This window comes from Bos indicus, chromosome 24 (genome assembly GCF_029378745.1).
Source record: "Bos indicus isolate NIAB-ARS_2022 breed Sahiwal x Tharparkar chromosome 24, NIAB-ARS_B.indTharparkar_mat_pri_1.0, whole genome shotgun sequence".
Lineage (NCBI taxonomy): Eukaryota > Metazoa > Chordata > Mammalia > Artiodactyla > Bovidae > Bos > Bos indicus.
In genome coordinates, this window is record NC_091783.1 from 54625281 (window position 1) to 54646529 (window position 21249).

The window sequence follows — 21249 nt, forward strand, 5'->3', positions numbered from 1 at the left end:
CACGTCTATTTTGGTTTTTTCCCCAAACTTAGTGCCAACACCACAGTACCCACTCAGTAAGAATTTACAGACTTAATTACATAATTAATGACATGGAAAAAGTTGATGAAACAAAAGTTTACAATAAAATGGTGCCATATATTGTCTGTACCTTTAATATACGCACACAAGTATGTAACAGGCACAAAATTCCTACAGAAAGAGAGATAGACATAACCGTGCTGAATAACTGCCCATGGGCAGTACATTTGAGTGATTTTCTTGTTATATTTGCTTATCCGTCTTTCCTACTTTGTACAGGATGAATGAACATACGTTAGTTATGTAAAAAGAGAAAAATAGTTATTAAAATACGTTAAGAGAAAATATTTTATAAATAACATTTGCCAAAGGCTACTATGTAAGAAAAGCTGTGAAGAAATGCCTTTAGAGACGTTTCTTCTGAGGAAGAGGCTCTAATGTGACCTGAATCACATCACCGGATGTAAACCGACAAGCAGTTACAGGTGCTTGAGTGGACATAGATCTGAGCCAACTATTCTACAGTCACTACATTTTTCAGCTCGACAGAGCTGTGAGCCTCAAACAAACAGTTCCTGATAACCTAGATTAGGTGAGAATCTAAGGAAAACCCAAGATTCCATGAGCTTACCCTCTAGAATAAAGACAACATTGGTCCTCTAGGAAGGCAGAAATGGCAAGACAAGGAGATGGCTACAAGACTTAAGATGCAAAATACTTGCAGCTTTTTTCCTTCTGTTTGAGGAAAGCAGAAAGAATGTGAAGCTGGGAGGAATGGGGAGGCGTGTGCTAGGAGTCAGATCACTGCGCTCCTCTCTGGTCTGTCCGGGGGAGCAGTACAGCTCCAAAGGACGAAATTTCCACGGAAGGCAGAGCATCTCTATTTTTCACGGAATAGCACAGCATGACACACAGAGGGTCCACAATACCGAGGGATGAAGTAGAAAAGGTGAGCAGGCCCAGGCAGCCCATGAAGAGTCACTCAACAGAGACAGGAGGGGTGACTGCGCACCAAGCAAAGATGGGCGGGAGGCACAGACGTCCCCAAGCGCTCCAACAACCACGAGGCTTTGCTGTGCTTCCTGCGAGCGGAGGGGCAGTGGGGGAACACCACCAGCCTAGGACTGCAGCTGAACGCCTAAAAAGGGCTTCCCCATCAAGAGGGGACGCAGTGAAGTTGCTCAGTCGTGTCCGACTCTTTGCAATCCCATGGACTGTAGCCTACCAGGCTCCTCCATCAATGGGATTTCCCAGGAAAGAATACTGGAGTGGGTTGCCATTTCCTTCTCCAGGGGATCTTACTGACTCAGGGATCAGACCCGGGCCTCCCACATTGCAGTCAGACACTTTACAGTCTGAGCCATCAGGGAAGCCAGCCCAAGACGGGATGAGTGGGCAGAAAATCACGGTGTATCACAGTCAATTATAGATTCATGATAAGTTTTAAAACACTGAAACATAAGAAAATTTCTATTAGGTTCTTGAAGTCAGTGAGCCCTGAGGCAAAGCTTGCATGCCCTGATGGATGTGGACCAAGAAAGAGGAGAGAAGACGTCTCAGGATGGGGGGAAAGAAGGAGACAGCAAGCCTGGCTCTCTGGCTGACAACAGGGGCCTTGACCAAGCTTCTAATTCAAGTCTACATGGAGAGATAGTACCATTGAGCTCCCCAAGAGAGAAAGTATTTCTGAAAATTTGAATGAACCTTTAACAATGACTTAATATTGATGTGTGTTCACTCACTCAGTCATGTCTGACTCTGCAACCCCAGGGACTGTAGCCTGCCAGGCTCCTCCGTCCATGGGATTTTCCAAGCAAGAATACTGGAGTGGGTTGCCATTTCCTTCTCCAGAGGATCTTCCCAACCTAGGGATTGAACCTGGGTCTCCTGCATTGCAGGCAGATTCCTTACCATCTGAGCCACCAGGAAAGCCCATGATATTGATAATAAATAATTATTAAGAGTACCTCCCCGGCAAAGCTATAATTCTTATGCATAGAAGATGAACACACATTCACAAAAAGACACTCATAGACAGACACATACACCTGCATTCACACATAGACACAGACAATCACAGTCCCACAGACAATCACAGTGTCACACACAATCACACAGACACACACATTCACATACAGACATACTTGGACATAGTGTCACACCGGTACACCATCACACAAGGAACTCACGTACAGGCGTGTCACACACAGAGGACACAGTCATATACAGACTCCCAGATACACTGAACATGCACACACTCACATTCACACCGAAATATACAATAGATGCCTTCCTTACCTGGGCTTCCAGTATGTTAACTTTTTCTTGCAGATCTTCAATTCTCTTATCTTGTTCTTTTAAATTATTTTTTAAGGCCTCCATCTAAGAATTGAGAAACAGAAATGAAAAAATCTTACCAGACAACAGAGAATAGTTCCTTAAGTCAGCAATTGTACAGGTTTCTGTGGTCAAATAATGTTTATCAAATAAACAAAATTAAATCCCGAGCATTAGCAGACTCAGCAGGCTACAGAAAATAGCAGGACAAATTGGCACCTGGGGACAAGAAAGCACACAGCTGGTGCGATTAAACATTTTAATCTCTAGAAAACCTATCTAAGCCAAGCTCAGCAGGATGCATCCTGTAGGAAGCAACATGGGTCCTTGTCTGTGACTCATCCCCACAATGCTTTCCTCCTGCAGAAGCAGAGGCTGGTGGACATGGTGGAAAATCACAGCCTGGCACAGGGCGACTCCCTGCAGCGGAGATCTGGTCAACCAGCAGCATGTTAAGGTAAGTCCACTTTGCTTTGGAGGAACATCTGCTAAGAGGCAACGTGGGGGTGATGGGGAGGTGGGGTGATGAAGTCCAGGATGATGCCGTGAGAGAGGAAGCATGTGGATTCCAAGGCCACTTCTGCCATTTAAATACTGTGGACCTCAGCCTTCTCATCTGTAAAATGGGATGCCCCCTCCATCCTCCCTGGCTCTCAAATTGCCATGATTCAACTCTTTGGCCTTTTGGTGAGATCTAGCCAACCAAGTACAAATGCTGCAATCGTGTTAGAAAGGCATTTGCATTATTTGGAAGGACTCCATTTAGAAACGAATATTATATAGCAAACAAAAATGAGGGTCTGGTTTTAAGTCTAAAGCAAATTCCCAAATCAGATCGATATAAATATTGACGTAAATTGAGTGTGCAATTTACCATCCATCTGGCTGCCACCACAACGACCTCTTTCACCTGCCGAGATGTTTCCAGTGAAGAAGGGCCAGAACCATCCCTGTGCTAACACACCCCCTATGTAAATTAACCGTTTTTCATGAAATAATGAAAACAGATCATTTCTTTCCTAAGAAGGCTGAATCTCTTAATCTAAAAAATCTTCTAAAGAACAGTGTACATTACCTGGCTCAGAACACTGTAAAAAAAAAAAAAATCACTGAAACCTCTAAAGAGTAAATATAATTTCCCAAAGATGTTCATTGAGAACATCACAGGTGTGGGCAAAGAGACAAAAGAGGACACTGAAAACAGAGCCATGTCTCATGGGAATAAAAAGGAACCGTCAGTGGGGAGAAGAATCTCAGTTGCAGAGTCCAGACAAGGCGTGTGTATTTGGTCTTCTCGCTGTAAACCTACCATCTGCCAGAGAAACACACTTGATTAACCTGACCTCCTGAATGACACTGCGCAGGTTCTGATGCTGGGAGTGAATCACAAACTGCAGATGTGAGATCTGCTCCTGGAGGAGGGAAATCTCCTTTTGAAGATCCTGGCAACTGGAAATGCAAAGGAAAAAAGAAAGATTTGCTAATGCATTATACAGCTATTTTTACAGCTGTGCTACCTAGCTCTCCTCCTACACTACTCTCCTACTGGGCAACGAGTGGGTAGAATGCCTTATGCCAAACAAGACAGATGAAGGCAAACAGCCACGAAGCAGCCTCTGATTAGCTCAGACATGAACTTGAATGTAAAGATCAGTTCATGTCAAAAGCTCCTCTGTGGCCACCTGTGACTTCCCTCCTTCCAGCAGGTAGCTGAGTCAAGTTGGACTGAGCCAGATGAAGCACTGCCATAACTAATCTGTCTCACCTATGGGAGCTCCATAGACCTAGCAGCCATAACACACAGATGATTACATGGGATAGTAGGATTAGAACATAGGGCCAGGAATTTTCGTATATATCTGAAACCAGTTTTCAAGGATACAGGGTTTAATATATGTAGTGAATTGCCTGTGTTTGCCTTTTAGGGGAGGAGGAGGAGTTTCTTGTTTTTGTTAGTTTAACTACCTGTAAATAAGGCAAGAAAAAAAATTAAATTCTGGCTAATATTTTGAGTGCATATCAACCTCGGGGAAGAAAGATGAGTGAAGTTTGAATTTAGATTATTCATCCTTTCCCAAAGCTCCATTTAGGTAACTGGTACTGATTACACAGCTTTGACTATTTCTCTTCTTTTCACTATTACGAGAGTTTGAGGCAAAATGCCTTGTGGCAAGACCACCAAACTTGGGAGCATTGTGACTCTGGAATCACACAATCTTTCTAAGCCTCAGTACAACAGATATAATAATCCTTACCTTTACAGCACTACAAGATTGCATGGTACATTTTAAGAGGTAAAGTGAATGTGCTTTTGGAAAATGAGTTCTTACAAAGTACTATTTTATTTTAGCTTATTATGGCTTTACAATTAGTAGCCAAGATCCAATGCAATCACAGTTTTGACTTTTTATAGTCTACAAATTTTACAAAGGTTGTGGAAATTCATGTGACACTACAGAACTTGTTCTTATTTTTAAAAAAGAGTTTCCATTGTTTTACATCCTGTACTAAAACATTGCTTCTCAAACTCAATATGTATTGGAAGATCTTATTAAATTGTCAGGAATCTTACTAAATGCATACTCTGATCCAACAGGCTGGGGTAGGGTCTGAGAGTCTGCAGTTCCAACATGCTCTCGGTGTTCCAATGATGGTCCATGAGCCAGGCTTTGAGTGCTCTGAGTAGGACAGTACTAAACACTCAATAATGTTTAATATATAGTAAAGTTGCTTAAAACCAAGTAGCTTTCATGCAACTTGCAATATTTAAGACAATCTTAATTTTCCCCTTGTTCAGTCTTGTTTAAGAGAGCTTTAAAAAGAGTTTGTTTTACTGTAGAAAAAATTGCTATAGAAAAAACTATAGTAATGTTTGCACAAGTACAAATGATGTATAAAGATAGCCATCATTATTTATCCTAAGGAATGAAATAATTTCTACTATAAAGTTCTATACAATTACATACCATATATATGTCATAAAATATAGTTTGTTATTGTCCACAATATTAAAAATGGAAACAATCTAGATGTTCATCTACAGAAGACTGATAAAACTAATTATGCTACAACCACACCACTCTTATTTTACATTTACATATTTACAGCAGAGATAGACCAACAGACAATTTATATCAAAGATGATGCTACAGAATATTATTTAAAAAAAGACGGTATTTTCAACAAATGATATTGTAATAACTGGATACTCACAGGAAAAAAAGAAAAAGGAGATTAATCCTAACCTCACCTCATCAGAAAGTGAAGCAGAACTAAAGAGCCTCTTGATGAAAGTGAAAGAGGAGAGCGGAAAAGTTGGCTTAAATCTTAACATTCAGAAAACTAAGATCATGGCATCCAGTCCCATCACTTCATGGCAAATAGATGGGGAAACAGTGGCTGACTTTATTTTTGGAGGCTCCCAAATCACTGCAGACGGTGATTGAAGCCATCTGGAAGTGGCTTCAATCTTGGAAGGAAAGTTATGACCAACCTAGACAGCATATTAAAAAGCAGAGACATTACTTTGTCAACAAAGGTCTGTCTAGTCAAGGCTATGGTTTTTTCCAGTAGTCACGTATGGATGTGAGATATGGACTATAAAGAAAGCTGAACACTGAAGAATTGATGCTTTTGAACTGCAGTGTTGGAGAAGACTCTTGAGAGTCCCTTGGACTGCAAGGAGATCCAAGCAGTCCATCCTAAAGGAGATCAGTCTTGGGTGTTCATTGGAAGGACTGATGTTGACACTGAAACTCGAATATTTTGGCCACCTGATGTGAAGAGCTGACTCATTGGAAAAGACCTGATGTTAGGAAAAATTGAGGGCAGGAGGAGAAGGGGATGACAGAGGATGAGATGGTTGGATGGCATCACTGACTCGATGGACATGAGTTTGAGCGAGCTTCGGAAGCTGGGGATGGACAGGGAAGCCTAGAGTGCTGCAGTCATGGGGTCACAAAGAGTCGGACACGACTGAGTGACTGAACTGAATACCTCATCAAAAAAAAAATTCTATGTAAGATAAAACTGGGGACCCAAAAAAATTTCAGAAGGTAATACAGAAGAGTATTTTAATGAATTTGGAATAGAGAAAGATTGTTAAAATCCTGGATTGGCAAAAAAGTTCATTTGGGTTTTTCCATATGATATTTTTGGCCAACCCAACAGGACTCAGAACAGTATTAACGGCAAAGGAAAAGACTAATAAGTTTGACTAGACAAAACCTTAAAACTACTGATCATCAAATGAAAGTTAATCAGATAGCCTCAGAATCTCAGTAACGTAAATGACTAACAAAGGCACTGTATCCAGAATATATAAAGAGCATCTATAAATCAAGGGCACGGGAACTCGGCAGAAAAATTAGAAAGTGACTTGAAGCACTTCACAAAAAGATGAGTTGTGGATATATGGATCAAAGAAGTACAGAAGGCAAACAGAAATCTGGCCGATAGCTAGTGCGAAGGTTCAAAACTGCTCCAGAGAGAAGAGAAAAAAAGAGAAAAGAAAAGAGGGAAAGAGCAGTCAGACTCAGGACTTTGCTGGGGGACAATGAGAAAGAACTTGGATGCTTTGCACAGCCAGGCTGGCTTTAAAAATTCATAAAATATGAAAATACTGTATATTAGTAAAGGTAAGTATTCAAAATGGTCTGATTTTGTCTTATGATGACCCAGAACTTGAGGACCAAACGTGAAAAGTGTTTAGAAGGATGGGGGTAGGTAGATGTGCTCCCCAAAATATAAAACTCAGGAAATTTCCCTGTGTATTTCACAAGAATATGACTATCAAGCTCATCATAGATAAATAAAAAATCAAAAATAGGTCTTAAGATGGAAGAAAAATGTTTCTGGAAGCACTCTTGGAAGTGTAGGGCTTTCAGGATTGTCTGCATCAGACACTAGAACAGTGATTAAAGGACGTTGCAAAAAAAAAAAATCTCCCTTAAGCTTGTTCAGTAAATATAAGACCCAGTCATCCATTTAAGGTCTTTAAATGTGAGAATATACTAAATAAGCCACCATTTGAGCTCCCTTTAATCACTGTTATTTATCTTTCAGTTGAAGCACTCAGTCTTAATATTAAGATGTACTAAAGCAAAATATCAAGAAGAAATCTAACACAGACCAGGCCTAGGAAAGGAGGTCAAATGTCTGTATCCAGGATTTATGCTGCCTCCCAATGACTCAATATAAGTACAAACTCAGTGTTGAAATTAAAATAAAATTGAAAAACTTCCCACTTCCAGGAAGATTCAAAAGATGTGGTTTTTTTCCCCATTCTTCCCAGTAAGTACAACCCCAAACCTGAACATTATATATAAACAAAAGCAAGAAGAAAGATAGGGCTTCCCAGGTGGCTCAGTGGTAAAGAGTCTGCCTGCAATGCAGGAGCCACAGGAGACACACGTTCAATCCCTGGGTCAGGAAGATCCCCTGAAGGAGGAAACGACAACCCACTCTAGTATTCTTGCTGGGACAATCCCATGGACAGAGGAGCCCAGTGGGCTACAGTCCGTGGAGTTGCATACAGTTGGACACAACTGAGCACATGTGTATGTAAGAAAGATGGAGAGAAAAGAAAAGACTGGTTTGGGACCCTGGGATCCAGGGAACAACATAAGGATGAGTTCCCGGGGTTTTCTCTTTGAAGATCCCAGACTTGGAGCTGAGAAAGTCCACAGCCTGGGAATGGCAATGGCAGCAGACTAAAAAGCCCCAATTAAAAGAGAAGAAAATCTTGGCTCTATCCTGATGAAAAAGGTAACTGAGGATGCTCTCTCAATTTACCATGGAGAGATGGTGAACAGAGTATCATTTCTGGTCTTCTTCATGATAGAGTCCTTACTGTGCAAGAAAGGAAGTTACCCTCTCTTTAACTTGCAGAAACATGAAAACAAGCAGTTTTGTCTTTAGTAACACGGGATGACTGTATAATAAGTACTAGGTGAAATCCCATGGACGGAGGAGCCTGGTGGACTGCAGTCCATGGGGTTTTGAAGAGTCAGGCACGACTAAGCGACTTCACTTTCACTTTTCACTTTCATGCATTGGAGAAGGAAATGGCAAGCCACTCCAGTGTTCTTGTCTGGAGAATCCCAGGGACGGGGGAGCCTGTTGGGCTGCCATCCATGGGGTCGCACAGAGTCAGACACAACTGAAGCGACTTAGCAGCAGCAGCAGCAGGTGAGAAGCAAACCCTCAATCTCTCTGTTGGCCAATGTCTGCCAAAGATTTGGTCAAAAGAAATTGAGTTCTCTCCATCCAATTGTCAGGATACTTTAAAATCTATTCATCTGAGGTAGCATTATTGAACCTTCTCATATGTCTTCTGCTGCTCACTGTGAGTATGGCTTTGATCGAATTATTCTCTGACATCATGGTATCCTTTTTAAAAGCATTTTGTGAGGTACAGCTTCTGTGTTTACTGTAAGGGTTCAGTTGAACACATTGTTCATGGTGCTTTCTATGAGCTAATCCTAGAAACTGTTCTCTCTTCTCTGTAGGCATATTTTTTTAAAAAGAGACTTCTCCCAAAGAACTGGTTGGTTTTAGTCACATGGACATGGCAAATCACCAAACTAATCACAGTTTCCTCCCTGGGTTGGCTGCTAGAAAATTTAAACTTTGTGAGGAGGTGTAGTGCTTCATTGTGGACTAACCTCATTATGTCCTGCTCCTGTATCTCCCTGATTTCCTCATCTAATTTACTTCCAGTTAAAGGATTGTTATGTTATGTAGTTTTTGTACACAATCTTACATTTCTTAGAACTCAGGGGGCCATAAATATATAATTACAAAGAGTATGAAGAGCATAATAGTGGCCACATTTACACAGTCTCAGAATATAACACTTTTAAATCCTCGCACAGGACGTAAAGGTCCGTCTAGTCAAAGCGATGGTTTTTCAGTGGTCAGGTATAGATCTGAGAGTTGGACTATAAAGAAAGCTGTGTGCCGAAGAATTGATGCTTTTGAAACTTGATGTTGGAGAAGACTATTGAGAGTCCCTTGGACAGCAAAGAGATCAAACCAGTCCATCCTAAAGGAAATCAGCCCTGAATATTCATTGGAAGGACTGATGCTGAAGCTGAAACTCCAATACTTTGGCCACCTGATGCAAAGAACTGATTCACTGGAAAAGACCCTGATGCTGGGAAAGATTAAAGGCAGGAGGAGAAGGGTCAGAGGATGAAATGGTTGGATGGCATTACTGACTCAATGGGCTGAGTTTGGGCAAACTCCAGGAAATGGTGATGAACAGGGAAGTCTGGCGTGCTACAGTCCATGGGGTCACAAAGAGTTGGACATGACTGAGCAACTGAGCTGAAAGCACATTTATTACCAGGGATTAATACATTACGATATTTAGAGGAATGAAAATTCCAGAGGACATGTAAAGAGCTAGGTGCTGAGATACAAGCAGAATGCAGGGAAAGGGGCAACTGAAATTACGTTGCATATATGAAGACGCCGCTGCTTCTGGGCACCTGTCACATATCCAAACACTGGGAACGTGAATAATCCAACATGGAATTCCCACTAGAGAGAGAGAAGATAGTGAGATCGGTGGCATCCTGGAGAATCTCTGAGACTGTGAAAGAATCACACTAGACTCTACAGGGACTCAGGTTTCCTGCTGTTTGGGATCTGATGTTTCTTCAGACCTTTATGGAGGCCATCAAAAAATGAGAGTCCTCAAAAGAAGAGAGGATCACAACAAGAAGAACAGGAGAGGCCAGGTCCTTACCTTTCCCAGGACAGATCACGGTGAAGAATAAGCTAAGACGTGGGTACAGCTCTGCTCACATTTCAACCAAACTCAGGGATTTCTATTGCTGGTCAAAATCTTCCCCATTGTCATTTTCCGTGATGGCACTAAGTGGGGTGGGGAGGCTTAAAAGAACCCTCAAAACTACTGTTAGAAACAAAAGTATGCTTTAACACTCAACCGCGGGACTTCCCTGGCAGTCCAGTGGTTAAGACTCTGCCTTGCAAGGCAAGGGATGCGTATTCAATCTCTGGTCTGCAAACTAAGATCCCACATGCATCTAACCAAGCCTGTGCGCCCCAGTGAAAGGTCCAGCAGGCTGCAACAAAGATTCTGGGTGCTTCCACCAAGACCCGATGCAGCCAAGTAAATAAATTCATTTAAAAAATATGTAACCACATCTTCAAGATACCCTGTTTCCTCCTCTAATGAATGTGCCATCCCTGAGCAGCTTCTGTAGATACGGAGAAGCCAACACACTTATCTTTACAAACTCCAAAAGTGTTTCCCTGAAGGATAACTCTAAAATGGGCCTGTGTGTTTGTCTGAGATGTCACAGGGCAGAGAGAGAAGTTGGAAAACTGCCTTCTGCTCACAGCCACACAGAGGACCCAGGAAACCAGTCTGAGAGGTCTCTGGAGACTCCTGAGAAAGTCAGTTCTCCTCTATGGAAGAAGGAGCCACAGGGTTTGCTATGGCAATACTAGAGCCTAACTTCTAGCCCTACAAGTTCTGAAAGGCGGAGTAATCTTGACACATCAAGCAACCAATTGGAAGCTCTGTTTACTTCTGGAAGGAAAATGGAAAGATTAAATTAAATAAGGTAACCGAGGTTACTTTAAAAACCGAAAGGCACATCCATGTGCCAGTGAGTACTGACACTAGTAGAAATATGGGGTCACCCTTGTTTTTAAGATGTTTCTGCCAAATCTTTTAACTCTTGTTAGAAGTGATTGTGAGGATTAGCTTAATTTAATGATATATACATATCCACATAAGGCTGAGTGCTGAAGAATTGATGCTTTTGAATTGAACTGCTGGAGAAGACTCTTGAGAGTTCCTTGGACCAAGGAGATCAAATCAATCAATCCTAAAGGAAATCAGTCCTGAATATTCACTGGAAGGACTGATACTGAAGCTGAAGCTTCAGTACTTTGGCCACCTGATGCGAAGAACTGACTCATTGGAAAAGACCCTGATGCTGGAAGGATTGAAGGCAGGAGGAGAAGGGGGCAACAGAAGATGAGATGGTTTGATGGCATCATTAGCTCAATGCACATGAATTTGAGCAAACTCCAGGAGGGAGTGAAGGACAGGGAAGTCTGGCATGTAGCAATCCATGGGGTTGCAGAGAGTCAGACATGACTTCTTTTGTGCAAGAAAAAGCTTTTTCTTTTGAATTATAAAAGCTTAAAAGTTATCATCCTCTGAGATGCTTTCTAACATTAGAAATGCCAAGTTACAATATATTAAGTCTTTTATCTCTTTATCAAAATGATAGAAGCTCACTGCAATTCAAGAAAGTCATGGCACCTATCTAACTCACTATCTATGTTTAAGGGAAATTAAATCACCCAAGCCACCAAATCGCCCACAGCGTCTTCCCTGCCCCATAGGGAAGCAGGCCTAAGCTATTGCTTGAATAAGCAGAGATCACCCACAAGATTGGGAGGGGGCACCTGCCACAGACCACTGGTTGGATGTCCATGTAGGTGTTGGTCAGTGTGTTCAATCTGACCAAAACAGGAAGTAGTATTAGGCCAGTCAGAATCTTTTCTTGGAATTTGAAAGGAAGAGATGGTGGGAAAAGGTAATGAACCATCCAGGAAGAACAAGAACAACCAAAGAGTGAAACTGCATAAATAACACACTGCCAAGCAGGGTCAACAAAATAACCTGATTTTTCAAATCACGTTAGGTGCTAAAGTGTGGTCCTCCTATCTTCCCATGAGTACATCTTCTTTACAGCCGTATCTATCCAGTCTCAATCGTGAACAGAAATCCTTTATGCTAGCTTCACCAAGTCTCTGTTGCTTTAACCAAAAGAATCTGACTCATACTGATTTCGTTTTCTTGTCACTCAGCAAAGTGAATACCTCCATACACAGCTCGAAGTAACAAGTAAAACAAATATTTGTGATACCTACAATTTATGAAAACTGCACAAGCCAGGGCGTTCAAATACCCTTTTGGAAACACAAAACATCCATTTCCCTCAAGATACTTTTAAAACGTCAAGAGCTTTTTGAGAGTTCTTCATCATGACAGCTCATATATAATAGAACTGAAAGAACAGATCAGTTTGGTTTCTAAAATGGTTACATTTTTGGCTCAAACACTGACAAAACCTATTATCCAGAAAGAAAAAAACAAACTATTTTTAAAGAAAAAATCAAACAAATTGTCTATACTTTTAATGGAAGGCATGTTGCCTCAACTGTAGTTTTACTGCGTGGAAAACTCTCTTTAGGAAAAAAAAAGGTAAGCCAAAAATTTAGAGTTAAATTATGAGTAAATACAAGTAATTTCAAAAGTTTATGGATAGTTTCCATAGTATTTTCTTCCTTATCTACAGAGATGTATGTAGGTTTCTGTGTTGTGCTCAGTCATGTCCAACTCTTTGTGACCCCACGGACTGTAGCCCGCCAGCCTCCTCTGTCCAAGGGATTTCCTAGGCAAGATACTGGAGTGAGTTGCCATTTCCTGTTCTAGGGGAGCTTCCCAACACAGGGACTGAACCCATATCTCTTGCGTCTTCTGCACTGGCAGGCAGGGTTTTCACCACTGCGCCACCTGGGGAAGACCTGCCTGTAAGTTAGAGATGTGCAGTGCTGCACAAGTTAGAAACCCACCTTCTGGGGCTGTATGCCTGCTCACAGGCATTCAGGGAAATTAATATTAGCAGTATCTCTGTGTGTTTCAAACATGTAGGTACAGGGTCAGTCCAAAATGGTCAGGGCCAGCTCAGTTCTCTTCTGTGGTCCAGTGAAGAGAAAGAGACAACAGGGAAACAAAAGGAAATAGGAAAAAACCAAAGGACCAAGAGAAACTGATGTTTGAGTATAAGTTATTAAATGAGAATAAGAATGTGCACATTTTGAGATTCATAACAGTGCCCAGAGCAACAGTTGTAGATGGATGAACTAAGATCTTGAAACAGATTGAACTTTGAATGTTATATCAGAATATATGATGATTGTGGAAGGCTTAGAATTAAAAGAAAAGGAAATGAAAAGAAAAAGTTCAGGAAATTTCATGTAATACCATTTATTCTATCATATTTCAGAGAATTTTTCAAATTGCAGCTGAGCAGTCAAGCCGTTTGATATCCATAAATCCACCCCACCCCTAGCACACCCAGGACCAGCACACCAAATGAGTATTTGTAAGTAAGTCCCAAGAACTAAGGATGCTTTTCACAGTATTTCCTTCATTCTCGACAAAGTTGGGAGCACGACAAAACTACCTTATAATTCCACTTGTGGGCTAGCTAATTTAATGCCAGCTGAAGCAGAGATCCATTAACCAAATCAGAAGCATCAGGTGAAGGGAGACCTCAACAGCAACCTGTTCAGCACCAGGGGAGGGGACAGGCTCATTTACTCTTCAAAAGGGTTAACTGCCCCCTTCCCACACACACAGCCGTCTCCCTGTACCCGCAGTGACCTCTGCTTCCTTCCTGATCCCCCGGTAGCTAGAAAGGAAGAGACACATGACAGTTATATGAACAAATCTCCCTTCCTCACACACTTTCAGGCTTCCTTTCTCTTGTGGGATAGAAGCCTTCTATCCTCTGCTCAGTGGACCAGAGGAGGGCAAATACACCAGGAACTGCTTTTACTTCGGAGGTAGGTTTGCAAACCTTTTAGCATTTGTAGCGTTGGATTTGAGATGCAGCAGCTTGTTTTCCAAAGACAGTTTTTTTTCTAGCAGTGTTCTCTTTTCCTAGGAGAAAACAAGAGACAAATCTTGCTTATTTCTTGTCCTTGGTGGGTGTGTGTGTTTCGCAAGGCATTCTTGCAAACTGTTCACTAAAGATGCTTCTTGTAATACCAGAAATACGTTTTGAGCTCAAGAGTTAATTTCATAGGGAGCTGTTACAGTCCATCCCAGTGGCCCAGACAGGCATTCTCCTGCATGGTTTCAGCTCAGCACAGTTCAGTCGCTCAGTCGTGTCCGACTCTTTGCGACCCCATGGACTGCAGCACACCAGGCCTCCCTGTCCATCACCAACTCCCGGAGCTTGCTCAAACTCATGCCCACTGAGTCAGTGATGCCATCCGACCATCTCATCCTCTGCTGTCCCTTTACAAGTAGCTGAATAACAGGTCAAGACTAGGTGTCTTCACCGCCCTCACTTGTCTAGAGACCTTGGCTCCTTCCCTAGCCCACTTCTTGGTCAAACTTCTGCATCTCTCCATCCCATCCCAAACGCTGACTGCTCATCTCTCTCTAGGCACTGGTTCTCCCATCATTCCACCTGCTTCTCCTACATTAGTCTCAGTTATTGGTATCCAAGGATACTGTTGCACTGGTCTTGATACCTACCTCTCACACGGCAACTGTCAGAAGGTAGAAAAGTAGCAAATGTATTTTTGGTAAAGGCTCAAAGCCACAAGTGATAAAGTCACTTCCTAATTAGGATGGAACAGAAATTTTGACATTTTGAAAGAATACCTAAAGAAATGTCTTAATGTCATTATTAAACCAAACTCTTTCCATCCAAGAGGAAAACAGATACATCCATGAAAAACAAAGCTGTCATGATTGTACTTTTTTTTATACTTGATGGAAATAGATGTTTTGACACTATTTGCAATGCTGGTTAAAATCATACCTTCTGCAGAATTTATTTGGTAAAATATAAGACAGTGCCATTATAGCAAAATATCAGAACATGTCTGGACACGGACTGACCTGGTTTTGAAACTTGATGACTGTGTAATTTTTGCCAAGGCTTTAACCTCTCTAGCTCTTATCACTGTTAAGAAAAATTAACCAAAACTTATGATTCAAAATACACGATTTTAATGTCGTATTGGGTCATTGTTTAATAACCTGACCCAAGGAATTTTTTTAATTCTCTTGGAGAATTTTTTTGTGTTTGACTTTATTATTTATTACTTGATTAGAGCCCTGATTTTGTGCAGTTGCTTGTTAATCTGTGGGTTTCTGCCTTGTAGAAAAGTAATCCCAAAGGTTATGTTTTCTTGACCTAAAGAATGTGAACTACCTTCGTATCTAACCCGGGAATCCTGTCTTATGTTCCTTGTTTCAAAATGCAGGTCAACAGCTAATTTCAAAAAATATTTTATCTAAATCAGCTTTACCATCTTGCTGGTTCCTTCATTAGTTAAGGAGTTGAATAAAACATCTGACATGTATTCATTAAATATATCAGAGTCATTTTTTTGACTTTTTGAACATCCCTAAAATGGGGATAATACTACCTACATTGAAATGTTGGGACAATTGGGGATGTATGTGAAAGGTTGACATGCTTCTCTAGAACACATTAGAACCTCAACATATAATAATTTGAAGGTGCCATGTATGTCATATCTTACGTGTGCTGTCAATTTTAAAATTTATACCAAATTTTTCAAAACTTTTCTGTGGCATTCTGGTTTTATATACATATACATCTATATTTTTCTGCTGTAGTTCTAGTTGATCTGAGAGAACACGATACTCTGAAAGTTTATTATGATATTTGGATCACCAAAGAAACATATCACTTATAATATATTTAGAATTTACAGGGAAAAAATGGTGCTTTGACAAACATTCTTCCTAATGGACTTACTCTCCGTTCATGATCTTTATAACAAGGGTTTAAGGAGACCACACAGCAGGACAAGCAAATAGTCTGCCTCGGCCAGGGCGCCAGTATTTAGCTTGAACTTTTTTTTAATGTAATTTTTATTTTATGTTTGAGTATAGTTGATTTACAATGTTGTGTCAGTTTCGGGTGTAAAGTGGTTCAGTAATACATATATCCATTCTTGTTCACATTCTTTTCCTGGGCGGGTTATTAGGGAATATTGAGTAGAATTCCATGTGCTATACAGTAGGTCCTTGAAGCTTGGACTCTTAATGCTTCCTCTCTGACAACAGGGAAGATCACACTAGGCCAGTTAGCACTTTTCACTTTTCAGGGACAGTATCTTCTGGAAAGGAAAAAGCGTTCACAGCGCCACCCAGTGGACAATGCACTCTTGCCCAGACCACATCTCTGAAGAGCTTGCATTCCCTCACCCTATTTACTGAAGACGGCTTCCCTGATCAGTTGGTAAAGAATCCACCTGCGATGCAGGAGACCCTGGTTTGATTTCTGGGTCAGGGAGATCCATGGAGAAGCGATAAACTACCCACTCCAGTATTCTTGGGCTTCCCTTGTGACTCAGCTGGTAAAGAATCCGCCTACAATGTGGGAGACCTGGCTTCCATTCCTGGGTTGGGAAGATCCCCTGGAGAAGGGAAGGGCTACCCACTCTATTCTGGCCTGGAGAATTCCATGGACTATACAGTCCATGGGATCACAGAGTCAGACACGGCTGAGCGACTCTCACTTCACCACTTCATTTACTGATCAAAGTGAAGTGGACACCAATGTAAATCATTGCCATATGTTAACATCTAAATGATTCAGGAATCATGGACATCCTTTGTATCCCACAGCAGAGAAGCTGGGGGCATAACAGAAAGGATTTGTAAACTGCTAACTGGAGGACTGTGGAATAGTTCCTTGTTCATACGGTCCTCGTTTATAAAATGATGATGAGAAATTAGGTGGGCTCAAAAGTGCCTCTGAGCTCTAAAATTCTACTAGAGCTAAATCAACGACACTGGAAAACAAATACAACGCAACTGTAGTGCCCTGCTAGCCAAAGGAACATATGCCATATTAAAATGCTCTTATTGGGCACTTTTGCTGGCTTATCACTGTGTTTATGGGATTCATTCTCACTGCATTCCTGATTAAAGCGGGACAGATGGTGAAGGTTTTAAGTAATGTGTTCATTACCAGACCTCATACCACTAATGGCTATTTACTGGAGCAGTGGCTCGTGCAATGAGTAGAAAATGAATCCTTCTCCAGGGGGGTGCTCACCACCAGGGCAGTATTTATCAACCTTTGTTGGGGATGTTCATTTTTAATTGTCGTTTTTTTTTTGAACTCATGTCTTTTTCTTATTAATTACTAAGGTATTAAGAGTAATCCCTCCTCATTCTGATACACACTCCGCTCCTGAGAAACCCTTCATCATGGCCTGTATGCTCAGTATCTCCTTAAAACAAGATGCTATCAAGCTTTGCTTCTTATATTTGTTTGATCATTTTGCAAATATAATGTATCCTTAAACGATATTAAAAAAAATTCCTTCACATTTTCTTTCCACTGCATCCCCATCTACCTCCACTTCCCAGAGATCCCCAAAGACTCTGCTTTAGGAAGTCACTGAACTAGAATGTTCTGGAAGGGTCCTGCATGAACTTGCTGAACCTTGGGCGTCCGGTCCACTTACTGTGTCACAAAGCTCCTCGAGAGAACTCTCCATTAAGGGTCAATATCAAGACAAATGCCAGGCCATCACTTCTCAAAATCTGCCAGGATCTAAGCTGATTAACCTTATGCTGGGGTCCGTTCCCCTGCCTTCAGTAGGATGTCAGCTTCCCTGAGGACCCCTGTGAGAATGCATGAAAGGAGGGCTGGGAAGTTCCTGGAGTCTCACATGACCCAGATACATTATATTGCAATCTCCACAAAGAGACTATATCTGGTCCACCCCAAATAGATATCTAGCCTCTTGCTCTGCCTGGTACATGGTAGGAGCTCAAATACTTGTTGAATATATATAGTCCAGTGAATATACCCCAGAATTCTGAGATGAACTCACATCCAGGGCAGATTTCCTCGGGCTTCTAGAAGATAGAAATTACATTCCGTTATTTTTTGTTAATTTTCAGGGACTGACAGCTGGCCACTAAACATGACCCAGTGTTACTGGGTTTGAGGTGATTGCAAACCTAAATTTAAATGTCAAGCTGGTTAATCAAGTAGTTTAATTAAGCAACTCTATTTAAATTGAGGAAAGGAATTGTCTTCCCTTCCTCAATGCAAATGTTCCTTGTGCTATCTGAGTTTGTCAAACAATTTTGTTTAGTTGCTAAGTCATGTCCAACTCTTTGTGACCCCATGGATTTGTAGACTGTCAGGCTCCTCTGTCCATGGGATTTTATATACAGGATAAATATTCTTTGAAAAAAAAACTTTTTACTTTGTGTTGCACTACAGCCAATTAACAATGCTGTGATAGATTCAGGTGGACAGTAAAGGGAACCAGCCATATATATACATGTATCCACTCTCCCCCAAAATCCCTTCCCATCCAGGCTGCCACATAACACTGAGCAGAGCTCCTTATGCTTTACCGTAGGTCCTTGTTAGTTTTCCACTTTAAATATATAGCAGTGTGTATATGTCAATTCCAAACCCCCTAATTATCCCTTCGCCATCCTCTCTCCCTCCTGCAACCATCAGTTCATTCTTTAAGTCTATGAGTCAGTTTCTGTTTTGTGAGTAAGTTCACTTGTACCATTTCTTGTTAGGTTCTGCACATAAGGGATGCCGTACGATGTTTCCCCTTCTCTGCCTGACTTCACTCAGTATGACAGTCTCTAGGCCCATTCATGTTGCTGCAAGCGGTTTATTTCATTCTTTTTAAAGTCTGAGTAATACTCCACTGTATATATGCACCACATCTTCTTTATCCATTTGCAGGATAAATACTCGAACAGCAAAGTATTCATCCAAATGTTACAGTTTGTCCAAAACATCTAACTTATAAACTGCTACACGTGGGCAAATCAGCTACTTGAGAGCATTCTAGCCCTGTGATTTTGGCCAAAGTAAAACACTGAACATCACCCACCATACAACACAATTGTAGCTGTAGATTATTATTACTAAGTTCAGTTAAGTTTAGGCTTCTTTAATTTTCATGATTTCCTCATAGGACCTTCATTAAGATCACAAATTCAGCCAAACTCACAGTTATAAATTAAATTCTTAGGAAATATGTAAAAAATTGATCAAACTTTTCTCAGGCAAATATCCTGAATGTTGAAATGTGATGCTTTGGAAGTGACATTTATAGGAAAAGGAAAGGGAAAGTCTCTCAGTCGTATCCAACTCTTTGCAACCCCATGGACTGTAACCTGCCAGGCTCCTCTGTCCATGGAATTCTCCAGGCCAGAATACTGGAGTGGGTAGCCATTCCCTTCTCCAGGGGATCTTCCCAACCCAGGGATCAAACCCAGGTCTTCCATATTGCAGGTGGATTCTTTACCAAGCCCCCAGGGAAGCCCTGACATTTCTAAAATAGCCTCAATTCAAGCAGATTCATAAAACAAAATAAGGCTGAGAAGAGTGGAGGCAAATCGGCAAATTCGTATAATAAATATAAAAATGCATTGAGAAGAGGGCAGCAGAGGATGAGATCGTGAGACAGCACCACCGTTGATGGAGATGAATCTGCAAATTCCAGGACAGCGTGAAGGACAGTGACTCAGTGGACATAAATCGGAGCAAACTTTGGATGAAGGACGGAGGAGCCTGGCATGCTGCAGTCCGTGGGGTCAGAGTCGCGACTGGAAAGCAATGACAACAACGCCGGGCAATCTTTACGAGAAGTTAAAAAAGTCTGTATTATCTACTCCAACTCAGTTTCAAAGATGCCAACTGTCTATTTACTATTAAAAAATATTCCTTGGTTTGTCTGCATTCTGAATTCTAAGGCATGCCAAATGAAATGTACGTGTTCACTTTTTGTGTGTATTTGGAGGGCCAGCTACTTAAAGGAGCGCTGCATGAAACTTTCAATAATTTTTGTTCTATTATCATTCTTCCCTAAATTGTCTCTTTTGAAAGTTACAATTTCCACAGAATGTCTTTTCTCATTTGTGAACTATGCCTGTCCTATGGCAGGTATAGGCTTTTATGAACCTAAAAGGAACACGGTTGGCCAAAAGTAAACACTCCATCGACTAGTCCACAGCGCTACGACTGCAGGGATTCGCTGCACCATGACCGGCAGTAGATGGGCTTTGTGATCCTTTCCATTGTTTCTATTCACGGCCTCACCTAGTTCCCCTTTCTCAGCCATACGTTTACTAGGGGGAAAAAGTGACAGATAATATGACTGCAGTGTTTGTAAAAAGGTAGCTCTGTGACTACAACACACATCATGTAAATGTGTCAGGCAAGAAATGAACAAAGAGTACTTTCACTTAATGCTATTTTCATATTATTTTCATTCATTCTCATGCTAACTATATCAGGAAAAAGTGCCTCTAATTCTCCAAGGACCTACCTTTTCCATTCTTTGTACAAGATTCTCCAACTCTGTGATTTGCTTATGTTTTTCTTCAAGCTTTTCAGCAATTTGATCCAGATTTTCAACATGTTGTTTCAATTTCTGTTCTTTTTCAAGTTTGTCCACCTTTGGTTAGAAAAGCAGTTGTCAGACCATTGTTTTAACTAAACTGATACAGATATTATCTCTAGAATTACTTCTGTGAATTCAGTCTTCCTTTAAAATAAAGCTGATAGACTACAGCAACACTAAATCAATGGAGAATTAATAATACATAAATATTATTTCTAGAAGTTGATATCTGTTACTAAAAAGCATCCTCTCTGAAAGTGGGACAGAAAGAAAAGACAGTAATTCTAAAAAAGCAAAACTTTTGAATTTTTCTCAACAAAATTTACATGGAACAAACCCAAGATCTTATGTATTCAAGTAAAAAATGTTTTATTTTTATTCAGAAAATGTCATAAAAACAGAATACTTATCTCCACGGTGTCAGGGGGTTATCACTGAGCCACTGAACCTAGGAGTTATACTAACAGACAGGAGATAAGTCTTCAGCAGGCAGGCCCTAGGCCACACGTGGGAGTGTTTCAACTGACTTGCAACTGACGTGAGCACACACATCTGCTTCTGTATTTAATAGGACTTAAGATTTTTCAATTAAAAAAAAAAAGTGTCTGCTTTCCCTTGAACTCACTAGGTGGGCACTCCTGCCCTGGAACCTCAGGCTGGGCAGAG

General features: G+C 41.1%; 2 protein-coding genes across 5 annotated transcripts in view; one reads left to right on the forward strand and one right to left on the reverse strand.

The window, feature by feature from the left end:
• The window catches only part of RAB27B (RAB27B, member RAS oncogene family), a 198146-nt gene extending 194443 nt beyond the window's left edge, over nt 1-3703 (forward strand). Inside the window, exon 6 of the mRNA XM_070779103.1 lies at nt 2725-3703. Coding sequence (XP_070635204.1) covers nt 2725-2884 — 160 coding nt within the window. The 3' untranslated portion in view covers nt 2885-3703. The remainder of the gene's footprint in view (nt 1-2724) is intronic.
• Nucleotides 1-21249, reverse strand: part of CCDC68 (coiled-coil domain containing 68) — a 58141-nt gene that overhangs the window by 10799 nt on the left and 26093 nt on the right. For all 4 annotated transcript variants that reach the window (XM_019986942.2, XM_019986941.2, XM_019986940.2 and 1 more), the window contains 4 exons: nt 20509-20637; nt 13995-14077; nt 3702-3807; nt 2320-2403 (listed from right to left, as the gene is read on the reverse strand). In XM_019986942.2, coding sequence (XP_019842501.2) covers nt 2320-2403; nt 3702-3807; nt 13995-14077; nt 20509-20637 — 402 coding nt within the window. The remainder of the gene's footprint in view (nt 1-2319; nt 2404-3701; nt 3808-13994; nt 14078-20508; nt 20638-21249) is intronic.